Source organism: Drosophila pseudoobscura, chromosome 4 (genome assembly GCF_009870125.1).
Source record: "Drosophila pseudoobscura strain MV-25-SWS-2005 chromosome 4, UCI_Dpse_MV25, whole genome shotgun sequence".
Lineage (NCBI taxonomy): Eukaryota > Metazoa > Arthropoda > Insecta > Diptera > Drosophilidae > Drosophila > Drosophila pseudoobscura.
Genome location: NC_046681.1, coordinates 21,168,996 through 21,189,978, shown reverse-complemented (window position 1 = coordinate 21,189,978; position 20,983 = coordinate 21,168,996). Strand labels below are relative to the sequence as shown.

Here is a 20,983-nt window from a genome sequence, read left to right as displayed (position 1 = left end):
CCAATCCCGAACCTCTGTTAGGGTTAGAGTCCTGTCCTCGGGGTTCGGCTTTAAAATTGTTTCGAGTGAGTCGCTAAATGTGCCGGAACTTGCAGCTTCCTCGCTGGCCTCGCATTTATCATCATTAAAGGCACACGCATCGATCGAATATCCTTTCCTTTCACTTTTGTCAAAGGCTTGCGGCCACTGCGGGTCTCCTGTGCCCTGCCAGCTGCTCTGCTCTGCTCCCTCTATTTGTTTAGAAACTAAATTTGACATGCAAACATTTTCCAGTTGTTGGGGGCGAAAGGATTTCCTTTCCTTGTCATACGATCCGCCACGAGTGCCAGACTGCCAGAGTGAAAGTAATTTGCGACAAATTTCCACATTTTCCATCCATCCCCACATCCACCCCCAAAAGTGAAAGCCATGCAAATGCCTTTGCAGATGTTTTTCGCTGGCGTCTGGCTATGTGCAAAAACTGGGCCGAAAATTTGTTAGCCACAAATGTTAACAAGCAAAATTAATGAGCCCTGCAACATGAACACACACTTAATTTATGTTTCCACTTTTTTCTGCAGTTCTCATTGCTTTTTTAGCGCAAGAAAATTATTAATTTAGATGCTCGGCTTAGATATGTGTTAAGTGAATAATTATGGGTTGGCCGAGGGGCAGGGGAGGGGCTACAATCGGAGAGGGAATGAGGGAATTACTAAGGCTATTATTTCAAAAAATTATGGCATAGTTTTGTTCGAAAATCGACTCTTGAAATGGTTATTCCTTCCGTAAATCCCTCAATCCATCTTCTATACACATTTTGGAATATCCCCAGCCATATTTTCCGAACAATGTCCCTCTATAAGCAGCAGAAATCATTCGATTGACTGAACCTGTCTGCATGAAATTGCACTTTCCTGCCTCAGAAAATCTGCCATTAGCCATGGAAACACTTTCTCAGGCAGTCTCCCATGCAAATGTCCCCTAAAGATGATTTTGCATAAGATTTCAGAGGCCGAAACCAACCCTAAGAAGTCTGGGAACAGTCTGGGATCGTGGGATGAGGCAATCTCCTCCAATCACCTGCAAAATGCATAGAAAATTGCAGAGCAAAAAGAAGGATATTCCAGGTAGTCGAGGACCCAGGACAACTTTCAGTGGATTGCCTGCCACTCGAAGGTTCTCAAACTCATTTCGCATTATCCTATTGATGGGCGCTCTCATTATTATTATTATTTCTGCTCTTTGAATATCGAACGGCAAGGTGCGTTCTCCTCGGGACGTGGGAATGTAAACAAGTCGCTTGTCTTTGGGGGATTTTTCCTCCTTTTTTTTGCACAGGATTTTCCGCCTTTGAGTCGAGTCCCTGCCCAGGGCTGGAGGGCACTTGCTGTGCCTTCCATAAATTAAACGAAATTTAATTGTGTTTTCGGGCCTGGCCTGGCCTGGCCACCCTTCCTCGAAGATGATTTCCTTCTTTGGCGATGTTTTATTTTATTTTTGAGCCAATGATTTCATTCGATTGTCTGCTGTCTGCCGGTCAATGCTGCAATTGAGGGAAATGTTTTCCCTTTGAACATTTTTGGGGAACACGGAAGTGCACAGGTCCATAAATCAAATGAGGAAAGGAAGGGATGTGCAGGTGGCCTCAAAAGGCATAGAAATGGTTTATAGAAAACTGCAAATTATCAACGATCTGTAGAGCAAAAGAGTGGTATGGCTGCTACTTTTAGACGGTTTTAAAGAGAGTAAAAGTCCCTTATTTATTCAGTATTTTATGGGCCACAATTAAACATAGATTATAGCCTGTTTCCATTTAAGGAAGGTCGAGTATTGGCACAAGTTTTGGCTCAGCAATTATGTCGCGGCTTAAAGCAGTCTTAAGAGTTTTTCCATGGCGATTTTTAAATAATTTTAACCCATAAAGGAATTAATTTTCTAAAGAATTGTGCAATTTTTATCAGCTTAATTTTATTGCATTATTTTGTAGAATTTTTTATACGAAAAAATGATATTTTTTGTTTGTATTTAATTCTGAATATTTGGAAAATTCTGTAAATTTTGTTCTTTTAGTAAATAATTGTTAATGATTGAAATAAATAAATAATATCTGTGCAAAATCGACTGATTTCCAGGACTACAATGCCTTTAAACCGAATAAATCCCAGATCAAAATAAAGTTTTAAACGTATTTAATAACCATAATCCTCTTAGCCATTATATTTTCTTAGCCATCAAATATCACCCCGTTTTTTTTTGGGGTTTATTTCAAAGACATTGATCCGCGCTTTCGGGGCATTAAACCGGCTCGAGTCGAGAGAGCTTGCCTCTTGAGGCATTCACAAACATTTTGCCCCACATTAGTCATGGTAATTGCCAGCAATAATTGCAATAACAATTAGTACAATTATTGCAATTTACCTGGCAGTATGTGTGTGTGTGTGTGTGTGTATCTGTGTGTGTGTGTAATTTTCAATTTGCAAAAAAACAAAACTCATTATTATTATTTGCACACTTTGCATTGGGGCAAGGCAGAAATTGAAATAAAAATAGTACATATAAAACCATTTGAATTTCATTACAATCCCAGACCCTACCCCTACACCACCCCATCCCACCCTACCCTCTCTCTCTCTCCCCCTCTAGCTATAAAGAAATTTGAAATATTTCCATTTCACTTTGTTCGTTGGCTGCGTTTTTCGCACTTTTTTCCCTACCCAGACAACACGCAATGCAATAGTTTCCCCCCCCCCCCCCTCTTCTTCTTCTGCTCGAGGAAATTTCCATATCTTTATGCAAAAAGAAACTCGTTGCACTTCATAAATTTTTTAACTGGCAGCACCAGAATACCCCTAATTAGCTTTACGGCTCTGCCGGGGATGCGTGCCACAAAACAAGAAACAGAAACACAGAGAGAGAGAGGGAGAGGGAGAGAGCGGAGAATCATTGAAATATGCTTTCAACTTTGCCGCTGCCAAGAGATCAAAGTCAAGGATCAAAACTCTCAGTTCGGTTTGGTTCTTGTCTTGTTATGATGATTTCTCTGGCTGTCCACCAGTCATCCATCCCGTCCAAGCAATCCATCCATCCAATCCATTCATAATAATGCGAGAAATCGGCAAACCAATGAGAAGATCAGAGGAGCAACAAAAAAAATGCCACCGTCTTGAAACAAAAGCCGCTCAACAAGTCCGTTTCTGGTCCCCCCTTCCCCCCATCCCCCTCCCATTGAAATCTTTTGACAGCGTTAAACGAGCTACAAAGAAACAAAAAAAAATTGTGCCTCTCTTGGGTCTGGGGTCCCAGGCTGTCTATAAGCTCGATTCACAAACAAATTGACATTGAAATCGTTTGGAAAATGTCACAGAGCCAAAGGTAAGGCATTGTCATGATCATCGTCATCTTTTTGGTGTTTTTTTTTACACTAGAAGCCTCTGAAATGGCATGCAAATTGTTGTTTTATTTAAATTCGAATGGGTATGTGTGTGGAGGTTTTGGAGCTGTCAATTTCAGCTGTGGAGGGGGTCTGGGGGTGGGTTCTGAGATTTTAGAGAGCTCAAACAGGTTTGTAGAGTAGATTTTTGGTTTTTGGAGTAGGTTTAGCTCTAATTTTCCTCGTATTCTAGTCTCAAACCTCCTGAATATTGGCTTTGGGTTCGGTTAACGCATTGCGCGTCATGCAGCAGCGCCTCTCGGTCGGTTGGGCGGGAGGAGAGCTGCCTTTTTGACTGGGAGTGGCGCCTGACAGCCTTTTGTGGGTGTCCCAAGGGCCATTTGATGGTGCAGTTATGGCATATTAACTTCCAAATATATATACAATAATAGCCTGGTATTAAACCAAGTCCACCGTTTATATTATCCTTTATTTTTGTGTCTATATTATGTAGATTTTTCCCCACGAGTATCTCTCTAGAACACTCCTTTGACACTTGAATGGAAGACCCCATTACATCCATTTTGTATCAACCACTGCCCATAAGTCCAGCCCCTTAAAGACTTGATTTATTTATCAAATAAAGATCTTCTAAATGTTTATAATTTCACCAAAAAGGAAGCCACTCGGGGTCACCAAAGAGGAAGGCCTCCACCAATTGGTCATCAATCTGGCTAATTGTTTCCCCAATACTGTATTTCCACCGGCAATTAGCCAAGCAAATAATTACACATATTCCTTTTTTAATAAGTCTCCCCCCTGCCCCCCCTCCCCCCTTAGCCGTGCAACCCACAAAATAAGTATTTCCAAAGTTGGTTGCATGCCGCAACCAAATTTGATTGCGAGTCAATATTAGCAATTAAGACGCATTCAGATTACCGTTAGCCGATCCCCAGATGATGTAAACTGATGAAAGGAGCCCACAGGCACTGACGAGGGGCAGGGGGAGGGGGAGGGGCAGGCAGGCAGGCAACAATCAAAACACGATATTTGTACGCAAATAGGCCAAAAGGCAGCTACCGAAAGTGGTAATTTTTCAATTGAATGAACAGCAAAAACAACAGAAAAAACAACAACAATTGTTGTAAATATTATTATTGTTGTAGAACGCACGCATATTCGCATTCAGGGTTACCCCATCCGCACCCCTGCCCCTACCCCCCTCCGTCGTTGGGGGGGTAATTAGCATGCACTGCGATTAACATATAATTAATTGTAGCTAGAATACAAAAAATAAATACAACTACGGCAGCAACAACAATTATAATTTCCCTGCCGCGGCAGTGCAAATGAAAATTGCTACAAAAACAAGAGGCAGCGGCAGCAAGCGGCAGCAAGGGGCAGCGGCAGCAACAGACAATAATCAGCGACGGCATCTCAACGGCGATCGCATGCAAAATACATTCCCCGGGTGCAATATCGCCGAGAACACGAAGAGAGCACGAAAGGTGATCCTGCCGATAGGCAGAACAGTGGATGCCCTTACGGGGTGGAGGGTAGTACTAGGAAAAGCGGAGGGAATGTGGCCAACGGGTCGGAGAACAGAATGAGGGATACGGGAGGTACGAGGAGTGCTAGAAGTTCGAGAAGAAAGGATAAATACTAAGTAGATGGATTGTACGATGGAAAAACCATATATCTAGCGATGAAAATAATATCCATTGATTGTATTTATAGTACACTCAGAGAAAAAAGGGCTAGTAAAATTAAACTCAGACAAAATTTCAATTAAATAAATGGAAATGGAAATAAATAATTTAAATATAAAACATTAAAAAAAGATATGTCAAATATATTATTTTTACGAAATATATTTGATTTAAATTTGAAAAATAATTAATTTAAATATAAAAATAATTTATTTTACTATAAAAATAATAAATCTAAACATACAAATATTTAAGTGTACACAAATTTAATTTAAATATACAAATATTTAATTTTTATAAAATATTGAATTAAAATATGTGTACAAATATTTAATTTAAATATAAAAATATTGAATTTAAATATAAAAATATTTAATTTAAATATCAAATTTGTTTAGGGCTAATAAGAATTTTTTATAAACATATATTTAATATTTAAGTATTATATTTAAATGAAATATTATCATTAGTATTAATTTCTTAACCATTTCTTTTTAAAATTTGCACTCTGGGAGCAAATTAATTGTTATACATTTGAAATTACACGTATTTTTTCTCTGTGTGTAGTAGATATGTATATTGATATATGATCCCCCAGCAAACCCTCTCGAATAGCCGGAGCCACCCTTCCCTAAGGTTAGGGTATCTCAGATAGCAACAGGTGCAATCCATTGCGCACTAATTAGTTGCACAACAGACCGAAAAAACAACAAAAGATACGCAAATATTTTTTCGCTGCTACTGTGGCAGTGGCTGTGGCAGCCTGTAGATGTGCCTGTGGCAGTGGCAGTGGCTGTAGCAGTGGCTGCTTTCATAACTGAACCGAATGCCGCGTGCTTTGCAATTGAGACTTGGACGGGGGCAACGTGGATGCAACAGCAGCATTTGTCTGCAGGCGCATAACAGTTTGTCTCGGCAAAAGTTCAATTAACGCATATTCATAGAGAAATACTAAGAGATACATGCTCTATGGGGAGAAAGAGAGAGATGTAGGGGGGAGGGGAGGAGAAACCACTTAAGTGCTCAAACAGGCCAGAACGTCTGCGAATCGAAAGACTCAGGCAACGAACTTCAGTCTTGGCTTAGAGCAGGGCTGGCAGCAGCGGGGAGGGGGGGGAGGGGTTGGGACTGCAGCTGGCAGAACCCATAACCGATTTCTATAAAGCAATATTGCGTATGCAAATTTCCCAATAAATCAGCTTAAATCCGAACGATTTATCTCTCTTTCTCTTTCACTCCCTCTCCGGCTCCTGCTGTGACCGCGAAATGAAGTTCTCAGCCGGCAGCCGGGGCCAAAAGCGTTCAATTAGCTGACCCCAGGGGGTGCGCCAGAGCCACCAGTTGAGGCAGGTCCAAAAAAAGGCACTGAGAGGCGAGGCTTTTTGGGATTTAGAGCCATATAAGTTTTCCTTTTCGATTGGGAGCGAATCTAAGCCATTATCCTTTCGGAATATTCAACCATTTCCAGCTTTTTTGTAGCCAATATTCCCCCGTACAATTCTCTCAGTGCATTCCCCTTCAAATTCTCGCTTGCGTTTCTCTCTTTGTTGTCATTTTGCATTGGCCTGCTGTTTGCATTTATTTGTATTTTATTTTTCTCTGCAGCTCGGCTGACAACCCCTGGCCGCTCCTTCGCTTTCGGGGGCCGCACTCCACTTGGGGTAATTAGCAAATGTTTAATTATAGTCCACAATGCGCTAGCTGCTCCTTCAGTGCCTCAGTCTCAGTCTCAGTCTCAGTCTTGGCCTCGTCTCTGGTCTCTGGTCTCCGGTCTCTGCTCTGGGGCTCTTCCTCTCTGGCTTAACTAATTGCTCTTTGGTGACTAGACTGACTGACTGACTGGATGGATGGATGGAGTTGTTGCTGCCGCTGCCGCTGCCACAATTGCCTGTCAATTGTAATTAGTTTTGCTTTTTGAACATTGCACGGCGATGGAGCTGGAGGGGCCCTAGGGGGCGGCGAGTCAAGTGCAGTTATGCCATAGGGCTGGCTGACAGAAGATTGCCATAGACAGCCATGTAGATGATAACTGTAGAATTTCTTTGCGTCTTCAGCCAATATCTGAGCGATGATTTGTCGTATTTCGGGCCAGCCATGGACCGGCTTCGAAGCCACCTACCGTCGAGTAGGGGTACTAGCTCTAGGGGTGGATTTCCTACTGGAATTCGCTCACTTTTCTATTTGGAATTTTCAGGGGTGGCAAAAGATTCCAAATTGAAGAAATATAAACTCTGGGAAATTAAAGAAAATGGATTTGAACCCCAAAACCCCAAGACTGAAGTCGTGACCATTTCATGCAATTTTTTATAATTATTTATTTTTATTTTTTTATTTATTAATTATTTTGTATTTATTATTTTTGTGTTTATCATTTTTTTAATATATATATTTTATTGTTTTTTTGGTTTTATTTATTTTTGGTTTATTTATTGGTTTCTTATTTAATTTTTTTTTATTTATTATTTTTTTGTTTATTAATTTTTTATTTATTATTTTTGTATTTATTATTTTTTTACTCAATTTATTTTTTATTTATTGTTTTTTTATTGATTATTTTTTAAATTATTATTATTTTTTATTTAATTATTTTTATTAATCATATTTTTATTTTAATTATTATTGTTGTATATTTATTAGTTTGTTTCGTTGATTATTATTTTTTTTATTATATTTTTGTTTTTATTATATTTATTTTTAATACCGATCATTGGATAACGATAAAAGTTTATCGGTAGGATTATCGCCATCTCGGCACTCTTAAAAAATTAAAAAAATATATAAAAGAAAGGAAAAGAAGCTGCCCCCAAAACGCAGCCCTTTTTTAGAGACTTTTCTAGAGACTGTGTCATAAATAATTTAAACAAATCTATGCCAAAAGCAAACAAAGAATGATCCAAATAAAACCGTACACAAACCAAAAATAGCTCTACTATTTTTTGGTTTATTCCCAGACAATAGCAAACAATTCAAGAAAGTTTCTTTCCGGCCAAACATTGAGCCATCGAGCCATCGAGCCATCGACCCTCCGGTGCTTCTATTCAAAAACTATTTTTAACCCGTTTGACTTCTTTGCCGACTTTGTCTGCCGCTTGTCTACGGCTGCAATTGAGGTGCAAAAAAAACAGTTAATAACTTTTTATAGCCACAACAAAAAAAAAAAAAACGCCATCAATTGGACAAGTTTTGCTGGCGTGGAGCAGGCCAGGCCACAATGATTCATCAGACGGGGCAGAGGGGGCAGGGGGGGGGAGGGGGGGGCAGATCTCGTGACAGACAATTGCCGACAGGCGCAGCGACATCTAGCGGCGGCTGCCAAAGTGTTAAATAACAATTACATCTTTATGAAGTTGTTGCTGTCATTTCCAGTGCTAATAGGAAGGCCGCAGGGGGGGGGGGGGGGGGAGGGGAGCCAAGGAGGGAGAGCGGAGCAGGCCAGATGGAGAAGATATTGAAGGGGGCGACCATATGGCCATGATTGGTGATGGGAGTACTCAAAGAGGACAGATCGAAGGGAAGAACATGCCAGGCGGAGGTGGAAGGGAGGGTAGAAAAGGGTAGATTGAAGGGCTGGAGGATAGAGCGGACAATGTCTGGAAAATTTAAGAAGAAACTACAAGAAGTTATGGAAAATATCGAATGGAAAAGAGAGCAGAGCTCAGAGGAACTAATCGTTGATTGAACAGAGAAGGAAGCAAAGAAAATATGGAAGGAAGAACAGAGTTTTAGAAGAGCAATTGATAGAGGCTTTCGAAGGAGTAAACGCTGGAGAATATGCCCAAGATCGAAGGAAGAAACGACCAGAACTTATCGAGGAACCAACCACAGATCACAGGGAAGACTACACAGAAGATGGAAGGTGGAAAGGGTTGAAGGAAGAGTTGATCAAGCCATATACTGGCTACAGATATTGAAGGATTGGTGGCAGATTAGATCGGGATATATACAGGACACTTGTGGCTAAATACCACAGATCTAAGAGGGCTTAAACTCCAAAGAGAATAAGGTAGGACACAGCACACTGGAAACCCCAAAGAAAGCCCAGAAACAATATTCATTAAAGCCAGAACACATCAGGCCATGCAGTGGCCGCCGCATAGCAAAGATCGAAGGTGGCATGCAGCAGGCCATAAGAGTGAGAAGAGTGAGAAGAGAACAGAGAAATGGTTCACCAAAACTAATTTCAGATATGCATCGGCTGTTGTTGTGGCTGCTGCTGCTGCTGCGGCGGCTGCAACACGCCCTCCATTGTGGCCAAGAGGTCGCTTCTGTTGGAAGATCTTGGAGCTGGAGGAAAAGACTCAGAGGAGCCCAACCTGCTCTCGGGTCTCTCGCAGTCAGTTTGAATTAAAACCAATCACAGCAACATGCAAAAAGAATCAGCAGCAGCATCTCCCGAGGAGAGAGAGAGAGAGGGAGGCAGAGAGAGAGAGAGAGAGAGAGAGAGAGAGAGAGAGATCTTTGTGGTGCTTTTGGCTCAGCGTAAAAGTTATATACAAAAGTAATATTCGTCATAATCATAATGATAGGCTTTCAGAGTTGCAGCAGCGGCGGCAGCAGCAGCAGCCGCCATGCCAGTTGATTATGATGATGACTCGCGTCCTTCTTGGCCAGCAACAGCAGCAACAACTCACAAAGTAGCCGCACATTGGGGCGGCGGCAGGGGGCAGGGGGCCACGGAGGGGGGGGGGGGCCCGGGGGCAGGCATCCAGGCAATTCCAAGTCGTCAGTCTTACGTACGACGTCCGCACGATCCATGCAAATTAAATGAAACGTACGAAAGGCGCAAGCAGGCTAAAAAAGTTCCCATGACTTTGGCAATGGATGTGCGGATCAGGGGGGCGGGGAGGGGGCGGTGAGGGGTCGTGGATGGGGACTGGAGTCTGGGCCTGGAGTCGGGCACAGGTCCAACGTGCGGCCTCGTTGCACATTGTACGCTCTTTTAGCTGCGCCTCATTTTCCCATTCATCCCATTCAATTCACTTTTTGTTGTTGTTGTTGTTGTTTCTTGGTTGCAAGTTGCTTGGTGTTGCCTGGCTGTGGCTCTGCCTCTGCCTCTGCCTCTTGCTGCTCGCCTTCAAGTGTCATAAATCCTTTGGCTTAATAATATGCACCTTACTTGAAAGTCCGAGCTATATGCAACATTTTGTGGCTCCAACTATAGCTTCAATTATGGCAAGGTTTTTGCTGGGGATTTGGCTTAATTTTTGTGTTTTTTTCAGGAGTCTGTGGGGCTTTGCTTGGGGGATTTTTTGTTGCTAGAAATCCTTAAAATTTGGTTTTGTTTTCTAGAATTTTTAGCTTGTTTTTTGTTGATATTTCGCACATTTTTTAACCCAGTTTTCCACCGGAACTTCGCTCGCTACAAAGTGGGGCACAGACACCAGCTGCCTCAACAACAGCGAATGAATGAACGAATGACTGAACGAATGACTGAACGAATGACTTAAGCGTCAGCTTGAAAATGTGTTGAAAAGTAATAAAAATGTTGGCACAATTTTAGAGCCGCCTGAGCCTTGGCGTTGGCGTTGGACTGTGGATTGGGGGAAGGGGGAGAGGGAGGGGGAGGGGTGGGACTGGCGTTAAAGTTAAACTGCTGAAACGGTCACTCAGTGTGTGGCTGGCGATCGTAAAAGTCGGCGTCATGTGGCTTGGTCCAGTCTTCGGCGCCTGCCAAACCGAAGCTGAAGGTCATTGAGAGAGAGAGAGAGAGAGAGAGAGAGAGAGAGAGAGAGAGAGAGAGAGAGATTTGAAAAGAGTTTGCCGCCAAGGAAGGTCCGACTCGGCTCCTGAATGAAATTTCCTGAATTATGAATTCAAAATTAATACCAGGAACTGTCTAAGCAATCGCTACCGAAGCTCCACAGATCCCCAGCTCCCCAGCCTCCTTGTGGCGACCCATTAATCTTTTCCTTAGCTGGCAAATTGTTTTGTGTTCTTTTTGGGCCTGGGACCTCAGGTAGGTCCTGCTTTCGTTTTGGCTTCTCGGTTCCTATTGTTCTGCGGCTTGTTCGAAACTCAATTTTCGGGCTAACTGTAAAATAGGCGGCCGCCCTTCTAACGCCTTCCTGCCCCGAAAAGGCAACTTCTTGGTTAATTGTGTTCCCAGGAAACCCCGAATATTCTCGAAGGCTCAAAGCTAATTTGCCTACGAAACGGCGTCGGGACCTTTGGCCAAAAGTCAATTAATTCTTGCAGAAAACATTTTGTTGCTCTGGGCAGGACAGTGGTTTAGAAGGGGCTAAGAAGTGCCAGGAATACAGAAATACTGGGAATTGTTTTGTGGCCTTTTAAAGGATGTGCTAAGAAATTTATTTATATATATTTTTTAATATATTTTAATTTTATTTTCAGGAGTATGTAATTTCCATATGATTGTTGCTTTCAAGCAGAGACCAGAAGAGGTATAAAAAGGTATGTACATTTATAAAAATATTTTCAAGGAGAACGGAAAGTTTTTTCTTATAAGAAGGAAATGATTTATTAAATAACTCGTGCGTTTGATATTAGTTGGAGAATTTTAATGATTAGTCGCTAATTTTGTTGGTAATTAATGCCACCAATAAAATAACTAATAAAAATATAACAATCTTATACAAAAAAATTAGTGTAAAAATCCCAAAAGTTGTAGAAACATTAAAAATGGTACAAAAACTTCAAATTTGGGTGGGCTTTATTTTCAGGTATATCCACTCCATCCACAAAATTCCCGAAAATTCCTGAGAAAGCTCCCAGAGTTCTTCTTTCCATTCCCTAATTTATAAAAATATTTTGGGTCTATATGGTAAATCCTAAGTATGGGAAAAGGATCTACTCCTTCAGGCCCACAACCAAAACTTATGCCTCATGGGAAAATCCTTCCAAAATTTGTTTAACTATTTAAATTTTGTTGTAAACTCAACCAAGCCTCCAACCACTGTTCCAAAAATATAATAATTTGACCCAAAACTCTCTCTGGGCTTGGGGTTGGGGGGGAGATGGATAATTTGAGCAAATTTTCAAAGAGCAACATATCCGCTGACCCGCGAGACGCGACGCGACTTCGACTCAACGCGACTCCGACTCCCTTTAATGGGTCTTCTGGCTGCAATTTTCATATGACAAGCCAGGGCCCGGGCCAAGGGGAAGATTCTTAAGCAATTTGAATCCGCAGCGAGGACTTTAAATTATGATTAAGTATGATCATCTGGTACTCTCTCGGGCCTGTGTTGAGCAATAATAAAAAGCGGAAATGCTAATGATAGGGTTTCGAAATGTTCGAACATTGAGCGAGCAGATATCCTTGCCATCCTGCTGAAAGATAGCCCCCCCCCTCCAGCCCCCCAAAAAAGCTCACGTTCCACACACTCGAAAATGGAAACAAATTTATAGTTCTCCGTCTCCGTTTCTGTTTCTGTTTCCCTTTGAAATTATTATTTATGCATATAATTTGGCCAGCTGCCTTTTGGGTTTTTCTGCGGAAACAGTCGACGATGGATTTTTATGAGAGGCAGCCCCTCCCCCAGCCCCCATATGCAACCCTTTTTAGAAGCAAGGAAGAAGCAGGACGTAGGCAAATTTTCTTGCAGAGAAAAAAACGAAAGCCAAAAATGAAATATCACGTCTCAACTTTATTACGGCTAATTGGAGGCGACTCTGGAGCGCTCTGGAGGGGACTCTGGAGCGGTGCAAATTAAATCGCTGAGAGGCCCACAAGGCGTATGAGTTACGATGCGTTTCAGTTCATTGGAAATGAATTTTTGCGGCATTTTCTGTGGTTCCAAAGAAGGCGCCAGGATCGGAGCCCGTAGCTCAATTCAAACAGAACGTAGCACAAATTTACCATTTTTTATGGTAAACATATTGAAGAGTCCCTCTCTACCTCTCTCCCTCTCTCTCTTTAAGCCCGGCTGTTGCCCATTGGCCGGCAATCAAACCGAGTTAACTGCCCGAACGTGCCTGAATGGTTTTTTTTTGGCCCCGGTCTGTGGCCGGCCATCAAATGCAATTCTTCTTATGCAATTTTATTAAAATTTTTAAATGGCATGCAAAGAGGCTAAGTTCGTGCCTGGCCTAGAGGTGTCCCAGGGGATAGATTTCGAGCTACCAAAAAGCATTAAAAACAAAATAATTCCAAGAGTGAAATTATAGACTTTAAAGACGATTTTATAAGAGGCTTTCTATCAAGAGGAGGCTATAATAAAAAGTATTTTTATAGCAAAACTGCTCAAGAAAAAAAGCCTCCTCTTTAGGCAAAGTTTAACCCCACAAAAGCCACACAATGTTGACGAAAATTGCCCGCACTTAACCCACAAACCCATTGACAAAACGCACTCCCCTCCTTCCCTCCTCCCTCGTCTTTTTTTTTGGCTCCCACACACATAAATTTGGAGTGCAAAAATACTCGTATTATCTGCAGCCATCGAAACGTATTTTTTTGCCCAAAAAAAGAAGCACAAAACAAAATATGAAATAAAATCAAAGTAAAACCAAAGACAAAAGAGGCTTTCCCACAACAAAACAAATTCCCATGGCCCTATGCCTAAGCATGCATAATTTTAATTTATTTGTGGCGGCAGCCACAGCCCAAAAACCCGGCAAAACCAGGCAAAACCACTGGCCAGGCCAGGCCAGGCCAACTAATAAAAGTAAAAAGCAGAGACCTGCACACAGTCCAAAATGAAGCAAAAGCCAAGAGGCAGAGGCAGTGGCAGAGGCAACCGAACCGAGTCTTGGGGAATATTTATGGAAATACCTTCGGGGCGGAGCTCCCGAATTGCGAAAACGTTGATCAAATTTTGCCAGATAAGCGACGACGACGACGACGACGAAGACGAAGACGAGCGTGGATGATGGTGATGGTTATGGCTATGGTTGTGGCTCAAATTGTGCGGCTAGAGATGGGAGCGTGACACGCACACAGAGGGATGGATGGGGGTCTTGAGAGCAGGTGGTATTTTGGCAGCCTCCAGGCAGGTTTAGGGCCTTTTCTCTACACAGATTTGAGACAGAGAGCTCCATTTCATAGATCATTCCATCTAGAGGAGGTGTAATATTGTTGGGGGACAGATTGGATCGCTTCGATCGTGGGGTTCTACCATTTTGGACACCTTAAAGGGCCAGAACTCTCGAGAATCAAGGGATTTGTGGAACCGTGACTCACGCACCCACCTCTAGGATCCAGCCAGCTCATATGCATGTCGAGGTCTCCGCCAGCGAGTCATCAGCCAGCAGAGGACAAGCAGCAGCAGCAGGAGGAGGAGCGGGAGGAGCGGGGAGGTCGAGGCGGCTGGGCTTCAACTCTGCGGCTGCCTTACAACGTCATCAGTTTTTGAAGGCGTTGCCAAAGAGCAACCGCCGCGGAGACTGTGGGAACTCATGTTGCATGCTGCACACATACAACTCAACCGAAGAGCAGGGCTCTGGCCCCCCTTTGCCCCCCCTCTGTGGACCGATATCGTGCCTTTGAAATCTGCATTTGGGTCTCGTTTGCATTTCTTATTTGCAACGTTGCAGCCTCCGCTCCGTCAGATTGGCTGGCGTAATCTGTTTTAACTTGACTTGAACTTGCCTCAGCCCCCAGTCCCCCATCCCCCCGCCCCCAGCTCACATTGCACTTGATGGCCGCTGTAGCCTCCTCCATGGCCTGCTCGCTTTTGACGGTAGTCGTGCTTTGGTTATAAAAATTGAAGCCGCCATTAAATTCTGACAGTTGTCAGCTCTCGGTTCTGGTTGGAGTCGCAGACGGAGTCCCCGGGTTAAGTAGTTGGGAGCCCGGTTCCCCCCTAATGGCTGCTGTACTTGGCCGAATGGCTGATGATCGTTTTTGGCCAGGGATTTGGTTATAGCTGCTCTCCCAGCAATTGGCAACTCCAAATGCCTAACTGGGCATTTAGCCGGTAATAGTTTGGGGGGCCCGTAATAACCCCGGGGGGGCTGGCGAGGCAGCTGATTTGATCTTTAATGCCCAGGCAGGGCCCTGGAAATTTTCTATTCTACGTGGGGCATACGCAATCTGTCATAATTCATAATTGATTGATGATTCCGCACGCCGATGGTGGAGTTCATTCGAACATAATTAATAAATCATCAATGATCGCCATTTGATGGGGCATCTGATTAAATTCTATATAGAATTATTTGCGACAAAAGGAAAAGTTTTAAACGTATAAAATAAATAAAAGAATAATATAAAAATAAAAAAATAAAATAGTAATAGAAAAATAAAAAATAAAATAATAGAAAATAATAAATAAATAGTAATAGAAAAATCAAATAAAATAAAAAATAATAATAGAAAACTACAAAAATAATAGAAAATAGTAATAGAAAAATAAAATAAAAAATAACAATAGAAAAATACAAAAATAATAGAAAATAAATAAAATAAATTAAAATATACCCGTAAAATAATTTTTAAAAAATTTCAAAAAAATCGACTTGGTGTGGTTAATGGTCTAGCGCACTTTCCTAATATTCCCTCGGCATTTTCTGGCTTAATATCCAACAACTTTATTACTTAAAAACAGATTTGTATGACTTTTCATAGGGTTTATTAGTCGTGTCTACAGAATGGCTATAACTGCAGAAATATTCAGCCAAAGTTGAAGTTTTCTTCAATTTAAAATTGTATTCAATATAAAGAAAATTTTAAAATTATTTTAAATATATTTTTGTGTGGTATAGTCATATTTTTAGACTTAATTTATTTACCCACAATATTTTCCAATAAAATTCTCTCAAATTCTCCAGAGAATGTCCAAAACACAAAACTTTGGGTAAATAAAACCCCCTAACCTTATGGCCACCAGTTCTTCCAAGATTAGCCCTCACTGCCACTGTTTTCCCCCGCCGCAAAGCGGATGTTTTGAATACTCTCTCGATCTAGGGCTTTTCATGGCAGGCCGCGCCTTTTGTGGGCTTTTTTTCAGGTAGCAATCAGAGCTATCACTCAACCTGCAGCGTCTTGATGAGTTCAAATTGCTACTGCACTCGACTCGGGCCCCAGCCGCGAACCCATCTTCATTTATCATTTTCAATAATAATCAAAAGCCATCAAAAGCGCTGAATGAGACCGAAAAACGAAGGCAGACAATGGCCTGACAGACTGCAATCAACGTGGGGCGAACAAAAGATGCTGCCAAAGAATTCTCGCCCGTTCCGTACTCGGGGGAGGGAGGGGAGGGATGGGTTATTAAAAAAGAATTTGCATAAAAGACACAGGTCGAGGCACGAGCACAAAACCACAAGGATTAAGCAATAAATAACAGAGAGAGAGGGAGAGAGAGAGGGGAGTGGGGAGCGGAGCGGAGTGCTTGATTTTCTATGAAATTATATTCAAATTAGTTTGATGTTGCCGGCCGTAGAGGCTCCAAACGGTTGTACAAATGGCATAATTATGGTATAGACACAAAGCACTTTGAGATCACTTTGAGGGCACTTGAAATTATGCTAAAATACCGAATGGGGAGGAGGTGTGACCAGGCCCAAGACGGAGGAGGAGGCCGCCAGACCCCAGACACGGGCTTGGCAGAGGCTGGAGTCGGAGTTGGAGTCGGAGTTGGCGGCGCTCATCAATTATCCACGTGCTTACAGAGGCTGGCAATTTGTTAGATGTCTGCGGCGGCAGCGGCAGTCGGGAGGAGGGGACGGACTCACTTTTGACACCTCTGACGTGATTATAACACTTTTATGGTTAGTTATTAATGCTTTTCATATTCAGTAGAAGCACGCTAGAAGGAGATTTTCCAAAAGGCAAGAAAAATGCGTTTCAGCTTTAAGAAAATTGGGTGTAAAAAATAGAACCAAAAAGGGGACAAAAGAGACACTTTCTTTATACCTAAAAATTATAAAAAATTATCAAAATTAAATCCAATTAAATTACTATAAAAGGTTTATAATTTCTACAAAATATACAGTCTTTTCGAGACCCTTTTAGACCCCTAAAACCCCTTAAAAAAATCCATTTAAATCTGTGAAAATAATCTTTAATTAATTTTTAAGGTCAGCGAATATTTGAACCCATTTTCTTGGCCAAAAATTAGCATAATTTTAATTGAAACACTCAGATATGGATTACCCACAGGTCAAAATAATTTCCATAATATCTCAAAAAACCATTTAATTGCTCTACATGCAATATCATTTCCTGAGCTCTGGGGCCATGTAAATTTTGTGCTCCGTCTCGACGTGCAGACGATATTCAAAACTTGACCAAAGAATATTATTCATTCCGGTTGGCGCTGGCACGTCAACCGCTCGCTATCTGTTGGCCTAAACCAACAAAGATACATATAATAAAAAAAATATATATACAAATATTGCGTGCAGACAACAGACAATTTTATGAAAAGAAAAAAAAAGGAAACAGAAGTCGAGCAGAGAGACGACGACGATTGGCTGATGAGAGGGCGCTCCGATGATGTTAATGTGTGCCTCTGATGATGATGTTTAAGACTTGTGAGGGGGGGGGGCTGGTGTAGGGGTTTCGGGGGGATGGGGGGGGGCATGGAAGTGCCGCTGCAGTGCTGCAGCAAACGTGTCTGCTGATGAGGCTAATGATATGAAAATGAGTCCCGGCCGCAGATGACACGAAAGTGTGAGCAGCCATGGAGATTAATTTTATGAATGAAATAAAGGCCGAATAATAAATCAAAAGACACACACGTTGCCAAATTTTTGAGTTCAAAAGAATCGTGATCGGGACAGGAAATGGAAATGAGATGGCATTATTAAAAACTGCGAGGGGAAGTCCAAGGATGCCCAAAGAGTAATTAAAAATCAATAAAAGCATTGAATTCGTGATCAACCCATAAACATTCCCATTTTTAAAGGTTCCAAAAATATACAGATTTGAGTAATAATTCTGGAATACTTCAACAACTTCTCGAGCGCCCCTGGCAGGTGCTGGCTGCATCTTTTGAAAATAATCATAAAACATCAAACTTACCGCCAGGATTTTGCATGCAGATGTTGCTGAAGTGGCTGTCATCATTATCGGCCTCGTCTTCGTCTTCGTCGTCGTCGTCGGCGTCGGCAACATCGTCATCGTTATCGTCAATTGTTCCGGAGGCTGTTGATTCTGTTGTTGTTGCTGTTGCTGTGGCTGTGGCTTTTGGCGCCTGCAATGGTGGGGATGTTGCAGTTCTTTTCGGTGTGCACGGCATTTCTGTGGGGCTGGGGACCATGGCGGCAACGGCCACGGGATCGTTTTGCTTTAGGGCTACCAGCGAGGCGGCCAAATTGACGTGTTGCTGAGGCGTGAACCCAAATACCGATGTTGCTGCTGCTGCCGCCGCCGCCACCGCCGCTGATTGAGTTGTTGGCTCGCTTTTAATTGTTGCTGCCGTGTGTTGTTGCTGCTGTTGTTGTTGTTGTTGCCAGTACTCGGCGGCTATCAAATGTTGCAGACTGTGCGTAGGCAAATGTTGGCCAAATAGATTGCTCAGATGTTGCAGCGGCGAACTGCTGGCCACATGTTGCTGCAGGAGTTGCTGCTGCAGCAGCAGTTGCGGATGATGATGCGGATGATGATGCTGCTGAAGCTGCTGCTGTTGTTGTTGCTGCTGTTGTTGCTGTTGCTGGTGATGGAGGTTGCTGAGCTGATGATGATGTGGATGATGATGATGATGTGGATGTGGATGATGTGGATGATGGTAGAGCAGTGTGCTGGCCGCAACGCTTTCGTTGGCCTCGCCATTGATTTTGTATTTGGTTGTTGTTGTCGGCGTTGACATTGTTAGTGCTTCCGCTGGACACAGCTGTCGTTGGTTGTTGTTGCTGCTGTTGCTGCTGCTGCTGCCGCTAGCCTGATTTGTATTGCAATAGCTTTTGTATTCAAGTAACATGCCGTTTTTGTTTTTGCTGGCAACCTGCTGCCCGTGCCCGTGCCGTTGCTGCTGCCGTTTCCCGTGCCGTTGCTGTTGCTGATAGTAGTTTGCTAGCAACAATGGCATAATCAGTTCTTACAGCTAACTGTGCCAACAGCAGCAACAGAACAGCATAGAGCACACGGGTAATCACTTTCCAGGTAGATAGCAGCCCCCCAAAAGAAACCTCCTTCTCCTTACGATTAGCCCGCCTCGATACGGAATGCTCCCCGAAGTTGGTCAAGTGGACAAACAGTCGTCTGTAATTAGGCAAAGAAGATTAATTAGCCATAAAGGGTGCTGGTGGGGGTTTAACCCACTCTTTTAGATCATAAATTAAACAAAACCAATTGTCACGCTAATAAATAATAAAACAAACATTTACAAATAATATATACGATATTTCGACTAGAGAAATACATTGGGGTATTTATGGGAATTTAATAGAAGGGAAATATTCCAAAAAATTCTTAAAATTAGTGGAAAATTATAAGCCAAATTATTGAAGGCTGCAAAGCCCATTTCTCCTTCAACAAATGACAATTTTTGGCCATCAAGAGAGTGCCATTGCATTTCATAATAAAAGTAATTTTCTCCCTCGAAAAAACTTCCTTCCTGCCCCTCTCCAAATACCCCCTACAAAAACAGTCCGTGCCCCCCCCCGGGGAATCAAATCTCTACCGCGCCAAAAAGGAAATTCTGGCCAGGCCAAAAGCCCCAACAATTAGAAATTCAAAGACCTCAAATCGCATTTTCAGCTTAGAAGAAGAAAGAAGGCAGTCGAGACTCCACTCATTTATGCATACTCATCATTCGGCACGCAAAGGGTTTGATGGACATGTGAACCCGTTTATCTGCTGGTTCGGCCCGACTTCGGAGCTTCTGCTTTTCTCGCTTGTTTTTTGTCATTTTAATTAGTTCAATTTCTGTTTGTGTAAGTTTTGGTTAAATCTTCTCATTTCGCCTTGAAATTTCACCTGGCGACAAGGGCCATAAAACATGACGGGGCTGGAAATTAAAATCCAAAAATGCCAACTCATTCGTACTTTTGGTTAGCTTATCGGGCGGTTGGGTGGGGCGGGGGGCGGGGGGAACAGACAAAGTCTGTCAACGGTAGCAAGGCAATTGAACTGAATATTCATAATCGCCATCCGAAGATAATAACTACAAAATAGCTTCAATGCACTGAGGGAAAAAGTAAGAAATATTTGTTCTATGATTTATGGGGTGGAAAATTGAAAGATATTCCCAGGTGATCGATGATCCAATGTATTTTAAGGGAATCCAAAATAAATTATGATTGAAAGCTTCTTTTTATAAAGACAATTTTTAATACAGTCAAACTTCCATATAGCGAATATCAAGGGGAATTTTTTATAGGGAAATTATATAGAATTAATTTGTTAGAATAAGTATTAAATTAAAAATAAATTCTTTGTATAGAAAACATCGTTTTACGGAGGTTCTTTATAGAGAAGTTTGACTGTATAAAATATTAGAGTGCAAACACCCTGCGCACTCGCCTTGGCATCACTCGGCAACCCCCGGCTCACTAGCTTCCTTCCAAAATACTAGAAAAATACTAGAGAAATAATCGTATGGCTTTCTTATCACACCTCCCAATATATGGAACCAATATTGACCCCAAGACTAGTTTTTTATCAGAATTAATTTGAATTAACTTTTTTATAATTTTTCCAATTTTTGAGTCTATGCTTTTTATATGCTGCTATATTTTTCTATGCTTAAAATATAACCTCCTCTATTCCTAATTTTTTCATCGTTTCCCCACCTGAATTTCTCTCAGTGCTGCAATTGATATACGAGTACGTTTAGTGGCAGACTCTGACGCTTCGAACCCATCGCCTCCATCGCCTCGTGGCACCCCGACACCGATCGTGGGGCACACAGACTCCACACCGAACTGCGGAATGTAATTACAAGTCATCTACCCGATGTTTTTGACCATTTAAGCCACAACGAACCGAAGAAGAAACCCCCAAAGAGTGGGGAACAGTAGCCGGCAATCAGACAATAAAAACCGACAGAAACAAATTTCCATTCATGTATTGGGGCCTAGA

The 20,983-nt window shown here is 42.1% G+C and overlaps 1 protein-coding gene across 1 annotated transcript in view; it reads right to left on the bottom strand.

Moving 5' to 3' along the window:
* Nucleotides 1-18,918, bottom strand: part of nub (nubbin) — a 38,190-nt gene extending 19,272 nt beyond the window's left edge. Inside the window, exon 1 of the mRNA XM_033379999.1 lies at nt 17,984-18,918. Coding sequence (XP_033235890.1) covers nt 17,984-18,881 — 898 coding nt within the window. The 5' untranslated portion in view covers nt 18,882-18,918. The remainder of the gene's footprint in view (nt 1-17,983) is intronic.
* Between the last annotated feature and the right edge of the window lie 2,065 nt (nt 18,919-20,983).